Source organism: Chaetodon trifascialis, chromosome 1, assembly GCF_039877785.1.
Source record: "Chaetodon trifascialis isolate fChaTrf1 chromosome 1, fChaTrf1.hap1, whole genome shotgun sequence".
In the NCBI taxonomy this organism is placed as follows: domain Eukaryota; kingdom Metazoa; phylum Chordata; class Actinopteri; order Chaetodontiformes; family Chaetodontidae; genus Chaetodon; species Chaetodon trifascialis.
Window position 1 is genome coordinate 21,400,221 of NC_092056.1, and position 16,248 is coordinate 21,416,468.

The window sequence follows — 16,248 nt, forward strand, 5'->3', positions numbered from 1 at the left end:
TCTGTTGAATTTATTTTTAGATACTTCACATCTGCACCCAGAGGGAATCAACATAAATCAATCTGCACCACATGGCTCCCAAAAATTTCAGCTAGATATATGGGTGGGTTTGTGTTTGTGTATGTGGCCATGCATGTGCAGCACTATAAAGCAGGCCTATATGAATAGCTGTTTTGAAAATGAGTACCATCATTTCTAAAAAATATATACTCAAATGGCAAATAGTTGGCATAAAATGCACTGCAGATTTACTGCAGACCTTTCCCATAATACATCGAAGCAAAACATGCACAGATCAGCATTTATTCATGCTGTTACTGCTTAAATCTGAAATATTGTACAATCAAAATGCATTGCAAGCAACATGACAGTCCTTACCTAAAGTAAAACTGCAGTAGCCATGCAGTTAATGTGCCTTGACAGCTTTAGTGACATTTGAAAGATGCAAAAGTCCAAAGCCATAGTTGCAGCAGTCGGGCACTCAGGTCAGGGTCACATGGGAGGAGGCAGCTGTTGTGTTTATCTCAAGCTTGGTTCTGTGGAGCTTCAGGGGTGAGCTGGGAAGTCTCCATGTATGTTTGAAAATCCGTCACCATATGGTTAGTTTCAGCTTCTCAGCCTTTCTCTGCCACACAGTGACAGTTGTTACGATAACATTAATCCATTAGGGATAACATGTCCCTCCTGAATTCATATAAAGATGTAGGAAATTTTAAAACAACACATAACATTCAAATTAATCTTCATGTGTAAGATGGAATGAAAAATAATACAGCATATTAATGTGGGGAATCCACATTTGAGATATTGTTCATGTTTTTATTGTAAGATGAGGCTGTCATGTGAAACTGATGAATTTGAAAAATCAGGTTTAACAAGCATCCGATTACATCTTGGTTGAGCAAGCAGACTATTACTATACTATAGGCTATTAACTAATTGGTGCAGAGGAGTGTGCTTGATGACAAGGTATAGATCGCTATTAAAAACATGGCCGCATCTTCACCCTTGGACAAATTACACAGAATGGGTGATTTGAATGAGTCATGCATGTAAGGCTACTCAAGCGAAGCCAAAGGGACAGTGAGATTTATGCAATAACATCATGCTCCATGGTATCGGAGCCTCTGTGACACAAACAGAAATGAATAATAAATAATTTGTCTTTTCCATTAGGAACAGAGACACAGATTAAACGTTTAATGAAATAACACTCTTTGTGTGTGAGATGGTAAGCGGCCATTATGAATGAACCACTATGAGTAAGAAGACTGAACAGTGACTGGAGCAAAGACAGGCAAGTGCAGAAAACTGGCAAAGGTAGCTGATGGTGTTACAGACAGGTGTGTATGCGTTGCATGCATTAGAATGAGGCAGCTGACAGGCGCAGTTAGTGTGCTGGGTTAGACCTCATGCTGCTAATGCTGGCAACATGCTGTTAGCTGTTTGTTGTTAGTTCACATGCTATTAGCTCTTGATGGTAAGCAAAAAAGCATACACTCTGGTGCTTCCTAAGTGATATTCACCTACAGCAATGACGGGCTGCAGTGTAACCTGAACTCAGTCACTGTAACACAGCTCATTGGTCATATAGTCTCCATGGCAACAGTGACCAAAGCTTCATATATGTTTGGTCACAATATATTAAGTATTTGCCAGCCTGTCTATAACAGTTGTTTGGACTCTTAGAAACTGTAGAAACTGAACTAGAGTTTTAGTCCTGCAGAATGTTTTTGCCAACACCGACGCTACCATGCAAAAAGAGAAATCACATGGGCTGGACCAAAATTTTAAAAAGTCAAACCCACTGTATTTAGACCAGCCAATGACTCAAAGAGTGTGGGTCAATTTTCCTTCTCTGAGATAGAGGCACCTACTGGAAACACAGCAGGCCGGGGGGGGTATGATGCAGTACAATACAACGTGCTTCACAGAACAGTGAATTACCCCCTCTTTACTGCTGGTCTTCAAAAGGCAGGTCTATTAACAGTAATATCCTGCTCTGTATCATCTTGTCTTCCTGCTTGGACTCAGTTTAATGGCTGCTGTTTCCAGTTTGTTCCATGAGGCTTGAGTCGGGCTCAGGCTCGGGTAATCAGGATGATTTCATATTATTCAAAAATGTGATGATTTGCACGTTCATTGTCATATCCTTCTGAACTGGTGTTTTCTTAATAATTTGGATGTGCTTTTTTTCTGTCCAACACCACTCTGTCTGTCAGCAAAACTGTCCTCACATGGATGCAAACCTTGCATCAATAGCACTGAGAAGCATCATAGGATTCAGAGCACTACACAACCCCATTTCCAAAGAAGTTTGGACACTGTGTGAAATGTAAATAGAAACAGAATGTGATGATTTACTAACACTGAAATGCCACATTTAATTGAAAATAATGCAAACATGACATGTCAAATGTTGAAATTTCACTGTGGTTGAAAATGATTTCCTCATCTAGAGTTTGATGCCAGCAACACAGGGTCATGTTTAGCAGTCTGTTGCATTAGCACTTCTTTTAACAACACTGTAAACTTTTGGAAACTAAGGAGACCAACTGCTGTCATTTAGAAATGTTTTCCCGTTCTCACTGTACGATTACAGCTGCTTAACAGTTCAGGGGCTCCTTTGTTGTGTTTCATTTCATAATGCACCAAACATTGGAATTTCCCCTTGCGGGACAAATAAAGGTATATTAAATAGAATTCAATGGGTGACAGGTTAGCGCTGCAGGCAGCACCTGGACTCTTTTACTGCAGAGTCATGCTGTTGGAACATGTGCAGAAAGTGGTTTGGCATTGTGTTGTTGACATAATCAAGGCCTTTCCTGAGAAAGACATCTACTTGGTAGCACATGATAACAAGCCCTCTGCTTTAAGCTCTGAGGATTTCACAACTTTTCCACTCTTTTGTTGCCACTGTACCATAATGTGTTGCTGGCATCGATTCTAAAATGAGGATTTAATTTTCCAAAAAAAAAAAACAATGAAATTTCTCAGTTTCATCATTTGCTTCTATAAAATATGGTGTTGTAATGATATACATATTCCTCACATTCTGTTCCTATTATGTTTTACAAAACATCACAACTTTTTTACAAACGGGGTTGTACAACACAGCACTGTGGACAATGAACAAAATATGGAGTGGAGGCTCAGATTGCCAAGAGGTAGTTTATCGTGAATGTCTGACAGTACTGATATGTCATGCATTGCAATTTTCACAGTCAATTGATTGTGTTGAATATTAGAAAGATTGCTGAATAATGCATGTCATGTCTTTTATAATCTGATTTATATGTACATTTGTATGCCACTGTCACAAAAACGTTACAAAAACACATAATTAATGATTCATTGTTAAAATGCAATAGAGACCTTTCACTTTGAATAGAGATGAAAAATTCCTCAGGCATTTGGTTTTCTCATGTATTTCATAGATTTATTGTAGTGACACCATGTGGGAAAACTGGACAGCAGAGGAAGAAGAGAAAGAGGAGGAAGGAGGAGAGCAAGACAGGACAGATGGACTGAGAAAGAAACACAAGTGTGGAAATTGAAAGATAGATGGGGGAGGAGGAAAAAAGATAGAGGATGAAGAGTGAGAAAGATAAAACAGCTGAGAAAGACAATGACAGGAGAAGGAAAGAGCAAAAAAGATGCAGGTTGATAACACCTGTAACTATCACAACGTGAAAATGTGTGCTGTGAAAAATTGTATTTTTTTTTTTTCTTTCAGCTTAATGTGTTTATGATACTTTAAGCACATGATGCTAAAAAAAAAAATAACTGTTACATTTTCAGTGCATGGCTAGATGAAAAGCATTAGTTTTAGACTGTGGCATTGCTTCTTTTACTTCTTTGCGGCTGTAATTCATTCACGGTAAGGACATGCACGCGACAGCGCCGTTGAGACGCCGCGAGGTGAAACAGAAAGCAGTGGGTCAGCGTGTCATGTGTCACGAGTCAATACAGGAAGTAACTGACGGCCGCTGACGACGAGCTACACAAAAGCAAGGAAGATACGAGTAATTTAGCAAACTGTAGTGTTTTCGTGCCACATAGAAGTCAATTAATGTTGATGCCTCCAGACTCTGTAAACAAACGAATGTTACCAAGATGGAAAGAACTATCAGAATCTTCATTTTGTCGGTCATTTTCTTGGCATCGCAGGTAAGTTGATGGGCGATAAAACAGAAACTGGGCTGTGTGAGCGTTAGCAACTGACGGGCCTGATAGCTGAGCTTACCATCGAAAAAAATCTTAGCTGTGACCAGTGTTAACTGTCTAAATCATATTCGTAGTTTGTAGTCTATAAACTGCGCTAATCTGTGTGGAGGAAGCACCGTGTTGTACAGTATACAACTAGACAAATGACCGTTGTCCTCCAACGTTAGCTCAGTTAGCCTTAACGTTAGCTCTAACCGTTGTCAGGTAGCCTCAGCTAGTGTAATTAAAGCTACAAAAATGATTAAATAAATGAGTTTTTGTGCTGCATTATATGATTGAGATGGCGCTATGTAACCTAGAGACCGGTTTTCCATACTGACATTAAAATGCAGCCCACGCACAGACCTTTAAAATCTTGCTAAGTAACTTTTCCATAAGTACATGTTGAGGTTTGGCCGAGGGTGATTTCCCTGACAACCCCTTACGTCACGAACAAGAAGTATTTATTTCATGCGTGAGGAAAGATTATCGACCGCTGAGGCGTTTTGTAATCACAGCGTTGTTCCCTATTTGTGGCCGCTGTTACGTTTCTAATGGTTGTTTAGCAGCCACCACTTGGAATTAACTATCTTGGGGGCGACAAAAGCCGGCTGAAAGCTTAAAGATAGCTTCAGTTCAGTCTGATTTTTTTTTTTTTTTTTTTTTTTTATAACATCTCTGAAAAGTACCAAATACACATGCCCACTGTGATGCAGCATATGTTGGCCATATGTCAGGCCAGCTACAATTAATTTGCTGCTTTCTGTTCACGCCTTTGGCCAAAATAGTATGTCAGAAATGTTAACTATTTTCTTCAGCACTTGAAAGTTTGTGTGGAACTGAAAAGAACAACATTTCTTCCCCAACAGATAAACTGCCAAGAGGCGATCTTGCACATTTCAAATGGAGAGACAGATAGGGAGTACTGCATCGTCCACAATCACTCCTGGACCCCCCTGTCACAAACCCTTGATAGTGCTGTAAGTTTTCTCACTTTTTTATGCACTATTCTCTTGTGGTTTATTAGTATCAGGACAGGAAATTTACTGACTTTTATTGACTTTGTAGGACTCAAGTCCATTTTATGTCCTTCTGTATTTACAGACATAGATAGTGAGTGTTTATCTGTCAAAGTGCGCAGTGGTGTAGACAGCTGCAGATAAAGTTAAACGACCTTCAATGTCAAATGTGACTGTACACCTTACACCTTATATTTACAACCTGATGGCTGGTGGTGGTTTACCCCTCTGGTTATTGTGGTAACCAGAAATATTTACAGCTAAGAGGTAATGATGAGGAACTTTACACGAAATAACACTGTTGTTTTTACTGTAACAGCCACTGTTGTGTGACTTTTCTTATGTTTCCTGAAGTAATAATGGGAGGAACAGGAAATATCACTTCTGTCCTACTTGGTAAATCACTGATTGTCTTCACTTTTCCAGTCGCAGTTTCCACTGGTGAATATGACCTCCACTTTACTATGTAACGGCTCTGGGGTCAGTCCAGATGTGGTGAAGGGCAAAGCGTTGGTGGTGATGAGGGGGGACTGTACATTCAGCCAAAAAGCTCTGGTTGCTCAGAGCCTGGGAGCTACAACTTTGCTCATTGCCAGCAACAGAACATTGGTAGGACATTGACTTCAATCTGTATTTTGTTGTAGTGGCACAAAGGTGTGTGATTTGACATTTTCCTTAAGATTTATTTATTTTTTTATTGTCACCTAACTCTCATAGAGGCTTATCATCTGTGCTGTTTTTGTCTATATCTGATCATTATGTTTGTGTCAAGATATGCAAATGTGACATGCAAGATACGCAGGCAAAAGTGATTCAGAAAGAAGGAAGTGACTTACCAGTGGTACGGATGTGGGGGTTTCCATCTAATAGATATTTTCTATGTAAAATGAATGTTCTTGTTTCTTATTGTCATGTTTGATTTACTGTGACACCTTGTACATATTTGTTTGACTATATAGCATGCAAATACTATAATACTATACTATGACTCACCATAGATAGCAAGATAAAACTTTTACCTTAAAATCTCTTTTGTACTCACTGGCTCTTCAGATCACTCCATCAGCCAACGAATCTGAGTATGCAAAAGTGCGCATCCCTCTGGCGCTCATGAGGTACAGGGATTTCCTGGAAGCACAGCAGGTCAGATAGGCCTTACTTTTTCTTCTTACTAGGTATGCACCAATCCGATATTGTTATTGTTATTGGTCCCGATATTGAAGAAAATTCTAGATCCGGTATCGGTGACATTGGGCCAATCTATTCAGTGTAACGCTACACTATAGGCGCTGTGAAGGGCGTCATGCGCAAGCAACACACAGTGCTGAAGCACACATGATGTGGACCACATTGTTTTCAAAATGAAGCGAGCGAAAGGATCGGCTATCTGGAACTTTTTCACACTACCTCAGCCTACAAACTCGACATCTTCTTGCAATATCTGCACAGTAAATGTTCTGAGGGGCGGTGGTAAAATGTCAAGTTATAATACAAAGCTCTGAAGCTTCACGCATTGGCCGTGAGACACACGCATTTCAACCTATTCACACACCACACCTTGTATTTCTCATGCAGAGAAATTAGCAGGATAACACACACAATGAGAAATACCATTTGTTAGGTAATTCTGCGCTATTTTTCTGTATCCGTATCAGATCAGTATCGGCCAATTACTAAACCTCAGATAGCGTTATCAGAGGTGAAAAAAGCGGATTGGTGCATTCCTACTTGTTACCACCCCTTTTGTAAAAGATAGATTTGATAAAGAAAATCAAATTGGATGCAAAGTTACTCATTCAATGTTGAATCTTTGTGTGCGTCCTCAGGTGTTTGGTGAAGATATGCAGGTGAAACTTTATGCTCCACCTCACTCAAAGATTGATCCAAGCATTGCAGTCATGCTACTGATTGCCATTGTCACTATCGTCTTGGGCGGCTACTGGAGTGGGGAATGTGAGAGGTGATCTATTGCAACTGTACATGCAGAGCTGTATTTGTACATTTTGATACAAACAAGAGCAAATATTAGAAGAACATATACATTTGTTATTATGCACTAACAATGAGTAACAATCTGATTAACCAGACAGTGTCAATGTGAAGTGTTGAACATGCACTAGATCACATTGGCATTGTCAACTAGCAGTATACTGGATACATCCCAAAGGACATAATTATGAGTAGTGGCAGCACTGTTAATAGCAGTGCTATCATGTTTTGTTTTGTTTTGTTTTTCCAAAAATAACACTAAGCTTGACATGCATACCAAAAAACTCAAATGTTCTTCTTTGTGGCAGGGACCGGATGAATGGTGGTGCAGAGCAGGGAGGAGGGGGGGATCGCAAAGCAGACAGTGGAGAGCTTTTCCTGTACTCTCCTCTCAAAGTGGTTTTCTTCGTCGCCCTGATGTGTGGGATGCTGGTGCTCATGTACTTCTTCTACAACATCCTCGGTGAGTTGGACAAAAAACAGCCCTTGGCTGTTCTAAAGGAGTAATAATATCTGATGTTTTGTCAATGTAATCTGTGTTTTGTTTTGTTTTTTTGTTTCCACCTAGTTTACGTCATTATTGCTATATTCTGCCTGGCATCTGCCTCTGCACTGTTCAGCTGTCTAGACGCAGTGATGGAAAAAATTGGTTGTGGAACTTTGCGGTATGAGCATCACTCTTCAAAAACATGTACACACAGCTACACCCACATATTCCGCTAGCACTGGGTAAATATAAACAAAACAGATGTATATCAGTCCTACCTCATGAACAGATAAGCACAGGTGAATATGTGTGAATTTTATAGTTCTTGTCCTGGTTGCTCCATAAATATAGGATCCTTTTTCCCATCTAAACAAGATAGACTTTGTGGTCATGGTGGGAAGATGTGAAACAGGGATGAGTGTCTTACTTCCTTCTTCTAACATGTCTGTCTATGAATCACATCCTGACAGACCAGCCTCAAATGCTGAAGGCCTTTGTTTATTTGATTGTCTGTGCTTTTTCTAGCTTCTCTGTCCGAAACTGGAACTTCTCAGTGAGGTCTCTCATACTGGCTGCTGTGTGCATTAGCATTGCTGTGATCTGGGGAGTCTACAGGAATGAAGACAGGTACTGTAAGAGGTCACATGCAAGCAAAACACACAACCATAATCCTTCTGTCTGTTTCACTCCCAGAAGTGGCTGCCATAAGATGAAGCAGGAAGTGTTTCTTTAAATTATAAATTATATGGTGAACATTTAAAGTCCCTTGGTGATGAGAATGACAAACAAATATTTAAATGGCTCTAAAGGTATGGAATACTGATGAAACGCGTGGAACTGCATTCATATTAAAAAATATGACTGGAAAATCAATTTGCATTCATACATGGTACTGTAGGTTTTTGAGTCATGATTGATATTCCTTAACTGTGTAACTCGATGTGTTTCCTTTCTGTGCGATCTACTTAAGTGGAGCCAGTCTGTTCTTATTTAAGTTAGAAACACATGCCAAAAGAGCTTCTTGTGTCCCTGTAGATGGATCTGGATTTTGCAGGACCTCCTTGGTATTGCTTTCTGCCTCAACTTCATGAAGACCATCTCACTGTCCAACTTCAAGGTACATCTCAACAGCAGCTCTCATCTGAGAATCATACTTGCTCCCATCATCGCTCTGTCTTTGCTTAAGCTAGGGTTCTTTTGTACTTTGTTAGGTATAAGAAGTACTTGTACTGTCATTATTTATTTTATTTTATGTATATATATTTATCCTCTGCCATTAGTATGTTATGCATTGTCCCAAATCTTATTTTTTTAATCAGCAAGACAGACCTTTGTACATTTACTGTTATTGGCAATGAATGTAAATCCCTAACCCTAACAGTGTTCAAATATATATTTTTTTATCAATTTTATCAGTTCTGTGAATTTTTCCCATAATCTCACAGATCTGTGTGATTCTACTGAGCCTCCTGCTTGTATATGATGTCTTCTTCGTTTTCATCACTCCTTTCTTCACAAAGGTATAACTATTTATTTTGTTTTGCTTTTCTGAGGGCTGGTGTGGGAGGGTTGTCCACATTCTTTACTGCTACTGATTTCATTGTTTCTTGCTATTATGGTCAACCCTTTGTTGCCCCAAAGTTGAAGTTGTTTTGGCATTCAGTAATCATATTTCACTGATGCACAAAAGTTGAATCTAAGAGAACAAGTGATGATTTGTAAAGGGAACCACACAAACAGTTACAGTTATCTAATATCACTGGAAAAGGAGATGTTTTTACAGCTCTGGTGTTGCAGTGTGATGTGTGGGGGTTTTACAAATGGACAAGTAGCATAATATGAATGCTTGGTATCTCTTTCTCTGCCAACAGAATGGAGTTAGCATCATGGTGCAGGTTGCATTGGGCCCAGATGCATCTGGAGAGAAAGTAAGTCCCTCTGCTCTTCATCCTGCTTTGAAGGGGAACTCCACCAAATTTTCTTTGGAGGCATTTTTCAAATATTTCCTAAAATGTCAATTCAAAAAATGTCAATTCAAAAAATTCAAAAAAAAGAGTATTTTTTTTTTTTTTTACTGTTTTTAGGAATTTAAAGATTTGAATAATTAAAATTTTGATATCTAGAATTCTGACAGAAATTAATGAATGCTTTTATATTTGAGGAACACCACTTTTAAACCATTTTCTTTGGATCAATTCAGACATTTTATCCTACTCTAGGATTGCTTTTCTGTGTGTATAGCTCAAGACAATTGTTTACGTTAGTGAAGATTGAAACAGAAACATCATTCTGTTAATAAATATATTGGTAGAGTAAATCTGTGTTCAGGAAAAGCAGCATGCAGCAGTTTTTGTGAGTGCAAAAACTTTATCACCTAAGTCCTGAGCGACAAGCTAAAAGCCAAGCTTGGTGGAATTCCCTGGAAGTTTATCCTGGCTTTATTAACATCCTGGCTGAGCTGCACTGCTTGCCGTTGATGCCTTTAGGGGAATGACAGACTGACTGATTGACTAACTGTGCGCTGGGGTTGGGTGGGCTCTGTCGTAGACGCAAGGTAACATGGTGGAGGTCCCCGCTGAACCCCAGACTCCCTCTGAGAAAGTAAGGCTTGATTTGTTACCCATCCGCTCCATTTTTCAGTGCTACATCCTGATGTGCATGGGAAGGTATTAGGTTTGGTCTCCTGAGCATAATCCCACTGTTTAACTTCTGTCAGATAAATATGTAAGGAAAAAAGATGAAGAGCAAAGTTTTGTGTTGGGCCATTGTTTTGTTTCATATGCTTTCCAAGCATATAGACACCCAAACTAAAAAGAAGAGAGATGACAAAAACTTAATGTAGTGATGACTAAAATGCATTCTTTGAACTAAAATTACATTTATATACAGTATATATGTGTGTGTGAGAGAGAGGTACAGATAATGCATTGAACCAATTGTGTCTACACATTTTTTTGCTGCCCATCGTGTTCATGTTTTTTAATATATGTATTTTTTATCTATGACTGTTAGGGTCCTTATGAAAACAAGGCACTTTCTCAAGTTTTTCCCAGTCCTTTCACTGAAGTGAAATGTGAAGCAAGGGAACGACACACATGTTGATTCTCACATGATTGTCAGGTGGCATGTGCTCACCAGTCACTTGATCTGTATTTTGAGCAAAGTATTTCTTCTCCAGCTGAATCAGTTAATGGGCAGAGGTTTTTCTTTTGTTGCGTCATTGTAAAATTGATTTGGCCCTCAGGGTTTTTTTTTTTTATAGAGAGGTTTTTATATTTAGATTTCATTCCAGGAAAACATTGCTTTCGCATGAATACTGTCATTTTTTTCCTCTGCAGTTAGAGGTGCCCAGAGGATTCGGTAGGGAATGTTAAGCCACTGCAGTGGTTTTCCCAGGATTCCTCCTGCAGCAGAGCTTAGGTTCTTGTTTCTGGGAAATTATACTTAGCACACACTGATGTACAAAACTGTGTTCAGCAATGTATTGAGTGAACGTGTGCATAGTGTTTGTGACCATTTGTGGAAACAACAGTTTGATGTCTCAAACAACATTCATATTCAAACATCTGTGATTAAAAAATGTCAGAAAACACACTTCAAACTAGAGTGTAGCAGAGATGGTTATTATAAAACACAGTGAAATATTGTAAAGCAGTGTACAACAATATGTCTTCTACAGCTCTGAGAAATTAATATGCAGTGAAGAGTCAGTGTAACACTGCAGTGCAGCTCAATGTGTTTGGCTGCATACATAACAATTCTGCTGTCACGTGTCATTTTAAACTCAAAGTGTTTTCTTTTCTCAGCTGCCAGTGGTGATGCGTGTCCCACGGTTCTTAGCTTGGGCTCAGAACCTGTGTGGAATGCAGTTCTCCATTCTGGGTTACGGAGACATCATTGTTCCAGGTGAGGTTTCTAAGTGTCACTGTCAGTGTGTTAATGGAGGCAGTGCTTCTGAGCTAAGAAGGAGTAAATAACAGCAAACATCTGTGGTGGCATGGGTATCCCTCATCCTCATCCTCTTTACTTATCCAACAGGTCTTCTGGTTGCCTATTGCAGCAGGTTTGATGTTTGGATCAACAGCAGCAGGAAGATCTACTTTGTCAGCTGCTGCATAGGTACTTCACAGCTCAACTACAGCTTTGTTGTTCATATAGTGTAACTTTGCATGACCACATCTAAATATGATACATTGTTTAGAGTCATTTGACTTTCATCTTTGGAAAAAGGATTGTTTTCTTTTGTTTAGTTTTATAGTATTGTTGACACTCTAAGAATAAGTGCCCAGTATGTTGCCATTTCTTTTGTTCATATTTTAAAATACTGCACATTTCATGCTGCATATGTACAATAGTTGTCATATGTTCTCTCTATCCATATTAGCTTTTCAGCTTTTTGCTGCACACACTCTTCTAGCTGATGTCCATGCCTCTTTAGAATGTGTTTCATAACACTTCCCTGTACACTGGAAATATTTAGTTGTGTGATCTTGTGTGTCACATGATCTTTTGCCAACATCTTTTTAATACTTCTACTTCGTGAAATACTGACATTGGTTTTTGATAACCACTGAGTTTCTCTGGTCTTTTTTTTTTGCCAAATTAAGCAGTTTACTGACTTTCACTGGATTCAAATTCCAACTGTATCTGTGTTTGGTGCAGGTTTCAGGTTTACTTTGTCTCTCTATGTTTGAATTTGTCCATCTCTCATTTCTTGCAGCGTATCTGCTGGGAATGATAATGACGTTTGCTGTGATGCTGCTGTCGGGGATGGGACAGCCTGCCCTACTCTACCTAGTGCCCTTCACCCTGATAACCTCTGCCGTGGTGGCTGGATGCAGGGGAGAGATGAGGCAGTTCTGGGCAGGAACTACCTATGAGGTGAGAGGACCCTATCAAGTGCTGAGCTGCCATTGCATGACATAATAAAAAATATCTTACGTGTTCAACAGCAAAAGGCATTTTCTGGTCAGCCCTGAGGGTTTGCTGTTTATTTCTCTTCACAACGTCACTGCACTTTTTTCTTGCACACTTCATGTAGAACAAGTTTTTCTTGATTTGCAATTGGTATGAAAACAGAAACAACCTTCACTGCTAAGGCCCATTTATACCCTCCGGATCCGGACGAAATCCATCTGTCCGTCCCACACGTTGCCTCCATAGGGGGCCTTCATACCTCCGTCCGTTTTCGGCGTTTTGTCAGTGTGTCCTCTATGGGGCAATGTCGAGTCATAAATTACAGAGTCGTTGTCATGGCAGCCGTTGCCTTGTCAACGCCTCTGTCAGCATATACTGGCATCAGTAATGGCATCAGTAGAGGACGTTATTATAATGACAGTACTGAGAAATAGGAAAAAAAGAAAAAATCAGAGGTCTGCGAGGTGGTGGCATGCAAGGCCACTGAATGAAGACCGATATGTAAATGGAGAATTTTTCTCACTCGTGTTGCCCATGTGGGAAATGGATGAAGAAACAAATTTCTCCTACTTTCGGATATCCGCCGCAACTTTCGACCAGTTGCTTCACCAGTTAACACCACACAACCTCTTCTTAGTCAGTTTTTAGTTTGACTAATTTTGCTCATTTTGACTCTACACTGTCCCCACGACTTCCGGTGGTTTCGTCCAGAGAGCTCCGGATGGCTAAGCTCAGAGCCGACGGACAAACTGACAGATGAAACAGCCTCCGGATACGGACGCTTTCCGGTTATTTACGGAGGGTATAAATGGGCCTTTAGGGTTAGGGCAGCTGCAGCTCCATAGAACCATTTCCAGTTTGCCAAGCAGCTGTCTTGTCAGGCATGTAAACTGAGACGAAGCCAGTTAAACCAGACCACCTGAGACTCCTGCAAAGAACTTGGTCCATGTATTGAATGACAGCCACAAGGGATGCTATTCAAGGCACCTCTCCCTGTTCCTCTGTCCTCCCTGTGATTGAGTGTTTGTATCTGTTCAAGCTGAAATCTTGCTTCTGTCTTTTTTGAACTGCGTTGTCCACAGCACAAGTCAGATATTTTTAGTATTTTGATTGATCTCAAGGAAACTCTGACTTTTATTACTAAGTGTATTGCTTTGGCCTCCTAGCCTTCTATCTAATCTTCACTTTCCATCATTTAGCTCTCTGCAGCGAGAAGTGCTGAGTAAGCACTACAGCATCACCACGCTGTTATTACACAGTGAAGTGCAATAACCACTGTGTAATATCGGTGCGCTCTTAAACCTGCTGTGGAGCTTTTGTCCCCCCCCTCTGGCAGTGAGAGTAATTACACAAACACTGTCAACATGCTTGTGACACCAATTCCACCATGCTAATAGTTGCTGTGCCAACTCCATTTCTACCGTTGCTTATCGGTATGATGTGAACTCATTTGGCGAGAGCTTGAATGTAACTGAGGTTCATTTATATGTCAAAGCTTCAAACCTGAGAAATCTAACATGAGTTGCCCACTTGTAGTATGTTGACTGACTACTCCGGTATATTGTGCTTTCTTTGACAAACTGAATTTACAGAAATGGACTTAACTTGCTGTGACCTGAAATTTCCTGTGACACTAATAGCTTGACTTGTCAAAGTCACCTAATTGTAGCTGCATGTCATCTGGTTTCATGGTTTGATCCCACTTCACTGGATGCTGCTGTTTCTGTTTTTTTACCCAAGGCTCTGTAAGTTTACATTCCCAGCTGGCACAAACTGAATCAGAGGCAACCTGGGAGTCATACAATTGACCAAAATGGTCTGCATTAAAGTAGAGATTTACACAGTGTGTAGTCAAATCATGCAAAAACACCTTTATGTTCCTCACATTTCTCACCGTTAAGTTCGATGTTAACTTGGATGTGTATTGAATTGTGAATGACCTTTCGTGTGTATGTGAGACTGAACAAAACAAACAAAAAGAAGAAGCAGGAAAGAGATATAATTCTAACGTGGCTTCATCTTCACCAGGTCTTGGACTCCTCCAGGGAACCTTTGCTGCCAGGTGTGCTTCTCTCCAGTCCAGACCCCACCCCTGCATCTCCTTCCATTTTACAGTGTTGCTTACTACAGTGCCTGATCTTTTCTACAAGCTTCTTTTTGTCCCCCTTTCTTTTTTTTTCCCTGTGGCATTTTAACCTCTGATGTCCAGCGTCAGTGTGATATTCACAGACGCAACAGATGTCACACCTTTTTAAAACATGTAGAATGGAACAACCTGTGCGTTGACAGCACAGTGTTTGGCATTAACTGACCACTAGGTGTCTCTAGTTGATTGAAAATAATTTTTTGTGTTTGTCGGAAGAGCTTCTCAGACACACTCCACAGTGCCCTTGTGTTAAAGCCATGGCCCTGGAATAGCATTAACCTCATCTCTTTATTTCTGCAGTTAGTTTTGTCACTCCCTTTCTCAACCCATCCATCTTTCCCAACCAACGAGGGCCACTCGTTTTACTCTATCCCTCATGCAGTCACCAACATGTCCATGTTGCCCTCTGCATGTTGTTGCTTTCAGTTTATCTGTGAGAGCTGTGGCATGGATTTTGGGATGTGTTATCTCTGTTTTTTTTGTATTTATTGAACGTACCGCTTGCCTGCCGTTGCGTACATTCAGTCCGCATTTGTCTAGCATTGCTATTTGGTGAACCAAAACATAGACGAGTTACTAACTTTTTGTCTCTTTTTTTCTTCAGAGGGAAGAACTGACTGCTCCATAGAAGGAGAAAAATGCTGACTTGCAGTGTTGTGAATAGACCCAACTGCTGGATGTTTTTTCTTTTTTTTGTACCTTTTAATATTACATTTGCAAAGCAAGGGAACACGTTTTATTCATCAACAGATTCAGTATGGAACAGTATGGGTTAATTTGACTGCTGTGATTGATGTTTAGAAGGCTATTAAATATTTGTAGGATGGAAGAGAGACGTTTTAAGTGAAAGGCTTGTTTAGTGCCTGAAAGTTCTGTTAGGTTCTTGTTCAGAAAACTGTAATAACTTTGCCTTGGTGACGATTGCATACATCAAAATGAGAAAGCACTTTATAATATTTAGCTTGGCGATTGTTTCATGAGGCCTGAGGGTTGGGATTTAAATGACTTGTAGCCACAATATTGATACATTTTTGATAAATGTACTGGGGTTTCTGTGTAACCTGTTTGTATGATGTGATTTCTTTCATGGCCTTATATTAAAATGAACAACTTGTATTTAATGTTCTTGAGTGTGTGTTTCTTGCCTTGTTGAAACTTCCACACAGAAACGTAAGTCAACCAAATCTTCCTGTAGATAAACTGCAGATATCTGGAGATGCAGTGGCTTGATCTGTTGGGGAAAAAAACATATGGCTATTATTAAATGCATGAGAGGAAAGACAAGTTGTTTTTTAAAAGGACTTCCAGAGACTTAATGTTGTGTGAGATAGCCAGGGGCCAAACGGCACCAAGCATTCATCAATAAGCTCTTAAAATTAATTTTGCAACAAGGGAAGTTTTAATTGTGAGGAGGGTTTAACAGAGCTGCGTCAGTGTTAATGAAAGGCATCAAATCCGTATTCATGCACCATGTTTTTCACATA

At 39.9% G+C, this 16,248-nt stretch overlaps 1 protein-coding gene across 7 annotated transcripts; it reads left to right on the top strand.

Moving 5' to 3' along the window:
• Positions 1 to 3,953: 3,953 nt before the first annotated feature.
• On the top strand, positions 3,954 to 15,889 carry LOC139329381 (signal peptide peptidase-like 2A). Of its 7 annotated transcripts, none has more exons than XM_070959679.1 (17): positions 3,954 to 4,170; positions 5,076 to 5,186; positions 5,652 to 5,834; positions 6,279 to 6,368; positions 7,052 to 7,185; positions 7,523 to 7,677; positions 7,783 to 7,879; positions 8,227 to 8,328; positions 8,737 to 8,818; positions 9,147 to 9,221; positions 9,573 to 9,629; positions 10,249 to 10,302; positions 11,508 to 11,607; positions 11,740 to 11,820; positions 12,422 to 12,582; positions 14,647 to 14,680; positions 15,369 to 15,889. In XM_070959679.1, exons 1-17 carry the CDS (start codon positions 4,117 to 4,119, stop codon positions 15,407 to 15,409), a joined length of 1,611 nt encoding a protein of 536 aa, XP_070815780.1. In that variant the 5' UTR covers positions 3,954 to 4,116; the 3' UTR covers positions 15,410 to 15,889. The 7 variants fall into 7 exon arrangements, with proteins under 7 accessions (XP_070815780.1, XP_070815789.1, XP_070815821.1 ...); XM_070959688.1 differs by having other exon boundaries at positions 7,523 to 7,673; positions 7,779 to 7,879; XM_070959720.1 differs by lacking the exon at positions 10,249 to 10,302.
• Positions 15,890 to 16,248: the final 359 nt, after the last annotated feature.

Bases quoted from the DNA above. Each gene is read 5' to 3' on its own strand.
- LOC139329381 (XM_070959679.1), top strand. From the start codon at position 4,117: ATGGAAAGAACTATCAGAATCTTCATTTTGTCGGTCATTTTCTTGGCA. The intron at 7,186-7,522 runs GTGATCTATTGC...TCTTTGTGGCAG, and splicing joins TGGAGTGGGGAATGTGAGAG to GGACCGGATGAATGGTGGTG. The intron at 12,583-14,646 runs GTGAGAGGACCC...CATCTTCACCAG, and splicing joins GGGCAGGAACTACCTATGAG to GTCTTGGACTCCTCCAGGGA.